This window comes from Euprymna scolopes, chromosome 13, assembly GCF_053919585.1.
Source record: "Euprymna scolopes isolate OS-2025 chromosome 13, ASM5391958v1, whole genome shotgun sequence".
In the NCBI taxonomy this organism is placed as follows: domain Eukaryota; kingdom Metazoa; phylum Mollusca; class Cephalopoda; order Sepiida; family Sepiolidae; genus Euprymna; species Euprymna scolopes.
In genome coordinates this window covers 107631311-107643864 of record NC_136494.1, presented here as the reverse complement: position 1 = coordinate 107643864, position 12554 = coordinate 107631311, and the positions used below count along the sequence as shown (strand labels likewise).

Below are 12554 nucleotides of genomic sequence, written 5' to 3'. Positions count from 1 at the left end.
GATTGGGCTCGTGAGATGGTGGAGAGACCTATGAACTTTTGGACCAATGCCATTTTCTCTGATGAATCACAATTTGCATTATTTCCCGACAGTGGAAGGATATGGGTATGGAAGCTGCCTCAACAAGACTTTGACTTAAAAAGACTGCAGCCAACACTGAAACATGGGAGTTTCTCGGTTTTGGTATAAGGTGCAATTTGGAGTGATGGTCACTCAGACCTGGTGGAGTGCGAATGAAACATTAATTCCACTAAATTTCAATATTACATGAAGGACTCTTACCAATATTCTGAAGTGGCAAAATGAACACAGTTAACTCCCTATTTATGGAAGACATAACTTCTTGTCACTCTGCTAGGGTGACACAACATTGGTTGAGCCAAAATGGGATTAATAAACTTTCATAGCCAAATCAGTCCCTGGATACGAACCCAATCGAAAACCTTTGGGGCATATTCGACCGGAACCTTTGCAAAAAAGAAAAGGAAGCCATTTTGTAAGCCTGAACTTTTAGCATTATTGCGTCAAACATGGCAAGAAATTCCTCAAAATGATATTCGTCAATTGATCAGTGCCATGCCTAGAAGAGCTCTAGCATTAAAAATATCAAAGGGAATATCAATCAAGTATTAGTTATTAAATTTGTAACAATTTATTTTTGATTTTTTTCTATAAGTTTTATGTTTATTGAAATAAACTGTTTCTATGGGTGTCTATTCTTTTCTGTCATGTCTGTGTATATACTCAGCATGAAACAGTTTTGCCCCACTTTAATGTCTTTGTAGGAAGATTAAAATCAAAATATACAAATACAAAACCTTATGTTTAGAATCCTCATTCCAATTTTACTAAAAATCTATGACATGAATTTGGTTATAGAAAATGTTTCAAATTTAAGGCTTTGGCTGCTGCAAGGAAGGCGGTCTCCCTCTATCGTGCTAGAAAACTACTCACACCTGAGAGTATTCTGTACCTCTACAAGCCACCATTCGCCTATGCATAGAGAATTGTTGCCACATCTGGGCTAATGCATCTACCACTAGTCTCTCCCTTTTGGATAGAATCCAAAAATGGTCTCTAATAGGTCCCACTTTGTCCACTAGGCTCCAACCCCTGTCCCATCGCTGCAATATTGCATCCCTGTGCCTGTTTTACAAGTATCTTAATGGATTGTGCTCTGATGAACTCGTTGCACTTGTGCCCCTTGATATACATATCTCTGACAAACCCGCTTAGCAGCAAAATCTCACCCCTTCACAGTTGAAATCCCTAAATGCCAGAAAGCTTTCTACTCTAATAGCTTCTTCCCTAGAACAGCTAGACTTTGGAATTCCCTTTTTGCTACCTGTTTCCCTAATTGTACTGATATGCAGAAGTTCAAATGCAACGTAAATCAACAGCTTAACCTTTTCTTAGGCATGGTCCTAATGAGTAGCCCCTTACATCCAAATAGCAATATGCCTTGTTTGGGATGAAGTTGAATAAAAAAAAGCGTAATTCAGAAAATATTACCTAATTCGTACGTAGCAGTTGAATTTTAAAATTCATAATGATCGGTTTATTGGTTTAGGAGTTTATCCTGCACAAATATATTTATACAAACATATACGCATATTTTAATTTATAGATATGCACCTCGTAAATGTTAAAATGTACGCAAATAATTATGTGCCCATTTTACTCACTATGTTGCCTGCCATATATATTCCAAAATTTATTTGTTATTAGTTTAGAAGATTATTGGTTGGTTGTTTTTGTTTTACGGCATATCAACCCTTTTTGGGTTATTTAATGCCGAATCCAAATATTTTGAAGAAAAAATTTTTTTAATAGAATATATTTGTTGTTTTCACGTTAGTTTCTATTTAACCCATAGTTGGGACCCTAACAGGTACTACCACTCTGGGTCAGAGTGGACCTGGGAGCAATGGTAATTAAAGAGTGGCTCCACACTCCCCAAAGCCCACAAGCTTGGGCCTCACCACTGGATATAGTTTAAGGTCATATCCAGGACCCCCATTGAGGGACTTTTACCCTCTGCAAGGGGGCAGTCGGCGTATTCTAATGCCCCACCGACAGGGCCAGAAGATTATTCTTCATGCACACACACACATAAGGATAGAGAACTAATGATATGTATGTGTATCTACGTGAAAGAGAAGGTGAATTAAATTATACAGAGAGTGTAAGAGGGGAGGAGAGAGAGGTGGAATTGAATATTAAAAGATCGATACCATTGAAAGAATCATTGTCCAAATCACCAACACTGGAAATCGATGTGCCAAATCGAGCATTGGCCGCTAGTGATCCAGTTAAGATTATGGGTTTTTGAAACGTGACACTATTCTGTAACGATATAAAGAGAGATGTCATCAAAGTAAGAGAAAAAAAAAAGCATAAATATAAAAAAAATGTTAAACATCATTGAAATTGGCATGTGGAGTGAGTCTGGGAATTTCAGAGGATTTACTCTTATAAGTTGAAGTTACATCAAACCATAATAAACTATCTATATATACCCATATATGTATACGTAAGAGAAACAGTGTCGTTCGAATATATATATATATATATATATATATATATATATATATATATATATATATATATATATATACCCGTGAAGCATCAATGAGCTTGGCCAGTATCAGATGGGTGACCATTTAGGAATAGAAGGCGCTTATCTTGGCATTATTTCCAGTCGTCCTGAACTTCTACTTGCTGAAATAAAATAGCGTAGACTCAGGAGAGATGTGGTTATAGATCATGCAACTCTTGCTACAAAAATTTCACGATCAAGTCACAGCATTATCAGTGATGTTTGTGGTCTTCATCGACAACGATGTACGAATGGTTTATATATATATATATAATATATATATATATATATATATATATTCACTGTTTGGGGGAAAGAATTCCAGTAAAGTGCTTGATTAAAAAAAAAAATTCAATATAAGAGCTTAATATTTATTTATTTAAAACTGCACAGAAGGTCAGAAAAACATTGTGCCGTTAATAAAAAAATATGGTTAACGGCATTAACTGGTCCCCCTTATGTTAGGCTTGAAACTGACGGTACCAATTTTTTCTGACCTTTTGTACAATTATATATATATATATATATATATATATATATATATATATATATGTATATATATATATATATATATATATATATATATATATATATATATATATATATATAACTGCATCGGCTTCACAAACGTTCAATATGTGCCGGTGAGTGTTGATCGATTCATTTTTTTTTTTCATTGGAAAAATTCAATGACGTATCTCTCCTTCTGGCACAAGTCCATAACAGGAATTGTTTTTTAGAGTTTCACACCGTCAATATCTGCAACAGAGAGAGGAAATTTTCAGCTCATAAATGCATAAGTTCATCAGAATGCAAGTAACAATCTCCTCTGATCCATTTGGGCGGAGTAAGAGACTTTTCTTATATATATATATATATATATATATATATATATATATATATATATACAGTATAACTCCTATAATTTGAACATCTGCTTCGTTCAAATTAGAGGATGCTGTTCAAGTTTCGTGATAAAAAAATGTGCTGCCGTTAACTTTAATTTTCTAAGAATTAAGAAATAGTAAATGAAATTCAATGCTATATTGTACTTCAAATATATATTAAGTTGAGTTTACGATATATTGCAAGTAAGAATTGTTAAATATTATTACCAGGAACAAAAACATTGAAAATAAATTAAATCTACTCTTACTTGTTAGGTATTTATTACCTAAGTTATCATCTACAGAAATGATACATTTATGTAAAATACAGTTTTTTTAATTTATTCCTTGAATGAGTCTCATTGCAGTTTCTATTTTCATCGATTGAGCTCTCAGGCGCTGCCATTGTATTCCGTAAGCGATCACGAAAATCTACAATTTTTTGGTTATGTAGCTTCTTTATGATTATTTCTCTTCGGAGTGACATTGCTTGCAAAACATAGTTGTCACTAAAGTAAGGACTTTTTTCTAGAAATTTTATAACTGTCTCCATAGACGCATCATCCCATGATATTACTTCATCAGAGTCTTCTTGATTATTTACATTAGGTCAAGAAAACGGAAGCTGTCGCTATTTTCATCACCATTACTGCCTTCAGGATATTGATCAATAGTTTCCTCATCTTGTTGCACCCACGTTTCAACATCATTTGCGTTAAGTGATTTAAGAACAGTGTGATTGGTCGGTAATCGTTTGGTTTCAAGAATTTTTCTAGACCAGATGTATTCTCTGATTTCAGAGTTGCAAGTCATTGTGATGGATTGTTTTACACAATTTTAAATATAGCAATCTGAAAAAAAAAGATTTACAGTTAGTGTAAAGTAATTATCAATAGCTAATCTACATTAATTACATAGTACCAATATTAACATTTCTGCACAATATCTGACTAAACCATGTAAACAATTTTGCTGCAACTTCGCATCAAATATGCTAATACAATTTCAATGACGAGGCAGTTCAAGTTTAGAGAAAGTCCAGGTTTACAAGAAGTTCAAATGAGAGGAAGTCCAAATAAGAGGAAGTCCAACTTTAGAGGAAGTTCAAATTAAAGGAGTTTTACAATATATATATATATATATATATATATATATATATATATATATATATATATATATATATATATATAGATGTTGTTTTGTTTTGGTTTTAGCGATATGTTTTGAATGAATTCAATTATTTACAAAATTGCATTTTTACCTAAATGCGAGTTGGAAATAATTTTCCCTTTTTAACCAATTTGGTACCCCCACATGAGGAGCGGTATATATATATATATATTACTTTTAAAATGTAATTATCCACTGACACGTGTTTCTTCGTCTACGACTCATCAGAGTGGCTGTATCTAGCGAGATTCGAAATCGGGACCCAATGGTAATGAGCCTTAACCCTTACCCCTGGACATCTCGCCAACTGTCTGGATATATCGCGATTTACTTAGATGTTGTTTTGGTTTGGTTTTAGCGATATGTTTTGAATGAAATCAATTATTTACGAAAGTGCATTTTTACCTAAATGCGAGTTGGGAATAATTTTCCCTTTTTAACCAATTTTAACCTATATATATATATATATATATATATATATATATATATATATATATATATATATATATATATATAGATAGATAGATAGATAGATAGATAGATAGATAATGTGATGTAAACCACCTCCCGTAAACTTCTGTGAATCAATCATCTTCAAAATTTGAGTGACGTGTACATTGAAGGAGGAATCTTATTAAAAAAAAAAATAAACAAGATTAAATTTATTTATATCTGCTTCTGTTGAGGTAGATCAAATAATTCTTTCTTTTCATGATAAGTTTTCTGGAATGGACAATGATTTTTTAGTGACTTTTCTTGTTTTCACTTGTTTCTATTTCTGTTATTTATTTATTTAATTATTAATTTTAATCTTTAAACTTTCTGTTTTTTTTTTCGTTTTTATTTATTTATTTATTTTGTTTTTTGTTTTGTTTTTTAGATTATATGATTATCCGTTTTGTTTTTGTTTTGTTTTTAGTTCTTTTTAGGTTTTTTTTTCGTGTTATTTTCCTACTGATAACCAGAAAGAAAAAGACGTTTAAGAAAAAAATAAATATTTAAGTCAGAATTTCTAGGGTCCAAGGGAGACAATTTAATTAAATAAGATTTAGTTTGACATTCTCTGTAGCCTCCCTTTAACTAGGTTTCGGGTAGAGTTATTTGTTTTAATTCTATTTTTCACCCAGCCTAATAGTTTTACTTATTTAACTTGTAGCTTTTAAACTTGCAATATTTAGATTATTTTTTTTAATAGAACCCAATGATCTAATCGCCCCCCCTCAAAGGATTGGATTCGTAACTATCTAATCTGTCAACCCGGTCGTTTATTTTTCTACTAATTTAATAACCTAAACAAAAAAAAAAAAGATCTTATCATGTTTGATATGCTCTAATCTTCTGTAAAACAATAAATAAATAAATATTTGATAAATATTTATTTCCTTTCCAGCTAAAAACCTACCTTTAAAATGACGACTTTTATAGCCGTACGTGCAATATGAATGCCGATGCTCAAAATTGTATAAACATGTTGACCCCTCCCTTTACTTAAAAAATCACCAAAAAGCAGGAAATTAAACAATTTTTAATGAAATTTCCAGTATTTATCAAATAATGATCAGGAAATATAATGAACACAATATTTTTACTTACATCTTAGTAGAAATGTATTATTTTGTTTAAACAAAAAATACCTTTAATAAAATTATGGTTTTCAGTAGTAAAAAAAAAATGCATGTATTTATTTTTGCTTTTTTTATATGAAAATATAGCATCGTAAATTGTAAGTTGTAAATTTGAAATTGTAAATTTGAAATTGTAAGTTGTAAATTTGAAATTGTAAATTTGAAAAAAAAAAATTAATTTTTACGAAAGCATTACAAAAAAAGCCCCTAAAGTCCGTATTAATGAATTCGATCCAACTCAAAGAAAAATTAATTTCTCGAACTATCAATATTATCCTTGAATAAAGTATTGTTTATTTAATATTTTCACACAAAAAATTATAAGTGCAAAACATATTTTTACTTTTGTTTTTTTTTTTTTTTTTTTTTAATTACAGGTTTTGCATAAATTTTATATGTACGATTCTAATATTTTCCTTGCTTGCATGAATGTGAAACTTTCGGTGTAACAGAATTTTTATATAATCTGGAAAAATAAAACTTTTTTTAATTTAAAAGCAGGAACGTAGAAAAATAATTAAATAAAAAAAGTGGTAAAAATTAGATAAACGTTCACGATAGGAATGTACGGATGCACACCTGGGAGAAAAAAATTAAAAAAAAACAGCATCCCTACCTCCCTTAACTACCTGACGTCATTTTCAGACAGCCTTTTGAATGTCCAAAATTTTTGGCTTACGTATAATCTATGTGACGAGGACTTTGTTTTCTTTCAGTTGAACGAAGTGAGAATCTCTCGCTTTTGGGAGCTAATTAAGTTATTTTTTGTACGAAAAAGGTATTATTTTTAAAAAACTTAATTCAATATCTTAGGACTTTACTTTACTAATTATCTTTGAAATAGACACAGAAAACAAATATTTATCTTTCAAAGGATTTTTAAAATGAATTTATTTAACTTCAAAATTTAGCTGAATTAATTAGTTCGCCGTGAAAACATTTTTCATAACTTTTTTTTTATGTGTAGAAATAGTTTTTTTTTCCTTTTGTAAATTAACTTTAGTCTTTAATCTTTCAAATACAATCAAAAAGTCGGAAACCTACAAAAAAATTATGATAAATCGGCTTTCAAAACTATGTCCTCCTATCTTTAGTCCACCATTTTTACCCGTACCTATATATGGGTTTTTGGGTATGCTGAAAATGAATATGGCATTTAAATCTGCCACAAAAACGTAGTTTTCCGGGTATTAAGCAACGTAATTCCTTATGTTATAAGTACCGATCATTTTTATACACACTTTTTTTGACACATGCGATATTCATTTTCAGCATACACGAAAATCTATCAAAAGACTTCATTTTAAACATCATTGTTATAGTTGAAAGCAAATAAAGTTTACCAAATATTGTCGTTATTTAATAATTGAGCATTAGGTACTTTCAAAGCACCCATAGATTTACGCTTCTATATGTAATACGATGTAACGTTAATATATATTAATATTATCATTGTCATTTTGTGCTATTTAACTGTTCTAATCTTCAATGTTATTCACACAACGTTTCGACCGATGTAAACTCTGACCTTCTTCAGGTGCTGTTGAATTTGGAACTCTTTATGTCAAACTCTGGAATCTGCCACAAATCTCAAGCAGATCACTTTATTTAATCCACAGGGATAGCACGCTTTCGAGACGTTAGCAATGCTGATGTAAAAGATATTCGCAATTGTATTCTTAGTATCATCTGCACTGGATCTGTGGCATAACGGATAAAGTAGTTGGTAAAACTTCAATTTTTAGTGACACTCTTTCTGGAGATTGAAGGTTCAATCCTCAGTGCATGCGATGCTAAGAATACAATTGTGAATTAGTTAAGACTTATATTCCGGCCATGGCAGATGAGATGAGACCATGTTAACCCATGAATTAAAGGGTTCTGTTCGAAATTTTGTATGGGTTCCCATGTTCAACGGAAAGATTTTCGAATTCAACATGATACAAGCAGGTCAGAGGTTACATCGAAAGATTGTGGTTACCAAAAGATTGTGCGAATGAAACTCAAGATGAGGACAGTAGTCCAAATAATCTAAATAATACGAATTATTGGCTTCAAAGATTGTCACAACCGAGGGTGATAGTGAAGATAAGCTCTCTCTCCCTAAAAAATGCTCTCATAGTGTGCGTCTCAAATAGCCTTTGACAACCAAGTCCAGCTCCTGGCTTTCTCATATGGTTTAGCTACTAATCCCAGCGAAACTGTTTATATTAACTGTGAGAAGGGGCAAAGGTAGTTCACTGGCGCCTTAAAACTAATCATTTCGGGCATGTAGCGCTCGTCAACTTTGGTTGGTTGCTCAACTAGGAGAAGGCAACTCTGATCCAAAAACCTCCGTTGCTTTGCAGGATTACCTCATCAGGGGAAAGGCTAAGGGAGCAAACCCTAACATAAAAAAATCCAGAGATGGAGTCCCTAAGGAGGCCTGGCTTTATATTGTTATAACTGGCAACTCCTGCAGTGCAGTTACAGCTAAGCTGTATCAACTCTGTCTTTTCCTTGGATCCCCTGGTTTCATGGAGATGGGGGAACTGCTACATGGGCAAATGCTATCCTCCTGTATCCATCTGCCCAGGCTATATAGCCCCACTGCTACACTATCATCGTCGGAGATGGACGGTTGCCAACAATGAATTATTAATCTTCATCTCAAAAATAGAGAAACATAACATAAAATGATTTCTCTCATTTCTGATGAAATCCTTTCATAATATAGATGAACTATACATAATATGAACTGTACATAATATGAACTATACATAATATGAACTATACATAATATGAACTATACATAATATGAACTGTACATAATATGAACTATACATAATATGAACTATACATAATATGAACTGTACATAATATGAACTATACATAATATGAACTGTACATAATATGAACTGTACATAATATGAACTATACATAATATGAACTGTACATAATATGAACTGTACATAATATGAACTGTACATAATATGAACTGTACATAATATGAACTATACATAATATGAACTGTACATAATATGAACTATACATAATATGAACTATACATAATATGAACTATACATAATATGAACTATACATAATATGAACTGTACATAATATGAACTGTACATAATATGAACTGTACATAATATGAACTATACATAATATGAACTATACATAATATGAACTGTACATAATATGAACTATACATAATATGAACTATACATAATATGAACTGTACATAATATGAACTGTACATAATATGAACTATACATAATATGAACTATACATAATATGAACTATACATAATATGAACTATACATAATATGAACTGTACATAATATGAACTGTACATAATATGAACTGTACATAATATGAACTATACATAATATGAACTATACATAATATGAACTGTACATAATATGAACTATACATAATATGAACTATACATAATATGAACTGTACATAATATGAACTGTACATAATATGAACTATACATAATATGAACTATACATAATATGAACTATACATAATATGAACTATACATAATATGAACTGTACATAATATGAACTGTACATAATATGAACTGTACATAATATGAACTATACATAATATGAACTATACATAATATGAACTGTACATAATATGAACTGTACATAATATGAACTGTACATAATATGAACTATACATAATATGAACTATACATAATATGAACTGTACATAATATGAACTATACATAATATGAACTATACATAATATGAACTATACATAATATGAACTATACATAATATGAACTGTACATAATATGAACTGTACATAATATGAACTGTACATAATATGAACTATACATAATATGAACTATACATAATATGAACTGTACATAATATGAACTATACATAATATGAACTATACATAATATGAACTGTACATAATATGAACTGTACATAATATGAACTGTACATAATATGAACTATACATAATATGAACTATACATAATATGAACTATACATAATATGAACTGTACATAATATGAACTATACATAATACGAACTATACATAATATACAAACATAAAATAGATGAAATATAGATAAAATATGATGAAATACTTAGTTAATTCGCTTTTCTCACTTATTCCACGCACATGCGATACATTTAAAGTTAAAATGGATTAAAATAAGCGATATCCAAAGACATATAAAAAATAAACTTACCACTGTGGATTCACTTAAGAAGAGAAGGACTCGGCCTTCACTGACTGCCTTTGTTGTATAGGCTGGGGCAGCAACAAATAAGTCGTCCTTCCCATTCCCATCAATGTCGGCTGCACAAAGGGTTGCACCAAAATAAGATCCGATCTAAACATAAACAAAACAAAACATTAGATTTCACTCGAAACGCCTAAGAGGCGCAACCTCTGACACGATATCTGGATATGACGTGCAAAGAGATTTTGACCGGTCAGCGAGGAAATGTCAAAATGTGTCCAATCCGTTATGTAATTTAACAGAGGCTTGAAACCTACGAGTTTTGTTGAATAACAAACATATGTGTAATCTCCAACCTAACCATCATTAATGAACCTAGGGTGATTCCGCCAGCATTCAACAAAGCCAACTTTTTGCATCAAATTCCACCCTTTGCGATCAAGGGCTTTCATCTCCTGAATTTCTCCCTGACATTGAAAATATTTTCAGCAACATCCATGTGTCCGAAATATTGCCCTTGCATCATTCGAATCAGATTGATTAAAAAGCTGTTCTCATTCTTACAAATCTATTAAAACATTGCTTAAAAGAAAACTTTCCCACTTTTTAAGCATTAACGTTTGCTAGATGAATGCCTAAAAATGGACATGTTTTATAATCAATCAAGGAGGTAATCTCATCAGCATCAGACAAAGCCAAACTCGTTGCCAAGAACTTTGAAGCTAATTCTATCACATGCGACAAGGCCGCCGACCCCCACCCAGTATTTCTTCCTGTATTAGAAAACATGCTATAAAACATACAAATATATATGTGTGATGTTGCTAAGCTAATTAAAAACCTTGATTCCAGTAAAGCAACTGGCCCTGACAACATTCTAATTATAATGCTGAAAAAGCTTCAACCAGAACTAGCTCTCATACATATAAAGCTGTTTAAGCATTGTCATAAGGAGAATTGCTTCCCAACACCCTGGAAAATCTTATCAGTGTGTCCTGTATTTAAGAATTCAGGTAAGAATTATACCCTGTATTTGAGAGTTCCTTCCCAGTACAGACCAATAAGTCTCCTGTGCATCATGAGTAAGTAACTGGAATCTGTGTTTAATAGAGAAGTAATTAACCATCTCAGCAAAAATAACCTTCTTAGTGACACACAATATGGTTTCGTTCTGCTAAATCTACAGCAGATGTGCTTATAGTTATATCTCATAGGATTAGCAAATCTTTCAACAGAGGCTTCCTTTGTAGGGCAATTGCTCTAGACATATCTAAGGCGTTTAATAGGGTATGGCATAAAGGTCTACTTCACAAGATCTCCAGCTATGGTATAGCTGGAAATGTCTTCTCAATTATTAAATCATTTCTCTCTGATAGGTTTATAAGAGTAGTAGTTGATGGGCAAAAATCAGAAGCTCACAGTATAAATGCTGGAGTCCCTCAGGGGTCCATCCTGGGCCCAATTCTCTTCCTCATCTACATCAGTGATCTTCCAAATAGATCATGCATAGACATTTATTCTGACGACATTACCATCTATGGCAACACATCAAAAGCCATAAACGACCAAGTTCCTCATGTGATAAATGTGGTAAAAAGGGTCTGGTTACTTTTAATGCATTTAAAACCAAGCTTCTATTTTTACATCATCAATGTTCTGATCCGCATCAGGCATCAATTGAAATGAATGGCTTTCGTCTTGAAAGGGCTCCATGTTTTGACAAGCTTCTAGGCTTGACCTTTACTCCTGATCTAAAATGGAACACGTGCATTAAATCCGTTGCCAAGGTCACTGGTAAAATGGTGGGATCCTTCTATCGATCCTGAACGGAGCTGCCATAAGAGTGGAGGTGGTAGGAATATGTTTCCAAAATATAATTAAACAGGAGAGAAAAGTGCAAGAGCAGACTGATGCAATTCTCCATCTATATAAGAGCCAGGTATGTCCAAGGATGGAGTATTGTTGCCACATCTGGGCAGGAGTTTCTAGAAAGGACTTGTCCTGCCTTGACAGAGTTCAGAATAGACTTTGTATTCTAGTAGGGGATGTCCTTTTCTCTTCTGTGCAACCTCTTTCTCACAGA

At 32.0% G+C, this 12554-nt stretch overlaps 1 protein-coding gene across 2 annotated transcripts in view; it reads right to left on the bottom strand.

The window, feature by feature from the left end:
* LOC145292146 (integrin alpha-9-like) overlaps nt 1-12554 on the bottom strand; it is an 89977-nt gene that overhangs the window by 36291 nt on the left and 41132 nt on the right. For both annotated transcript variants that reach the window (XR_013869557.1, XM_080138275.1), the window contains exons 9-10: nt 10478-10621; nt 2235-2346 (exon numbers count right to left, since the gene is read on the bottom strand). Coding sequence is in view for 1 of the 2 variants with exons in the window: in XM_080138275.1 (XP_079994401.1) it covers nt 2235-2346; nt 10478-10621 (256 nt within the window). In the remaining variant the exon portion in view is untranslated. The remainder of the gene's footprint in view (nt 1-2234; nt 2347-10477; nt 10622-12554) is intronic.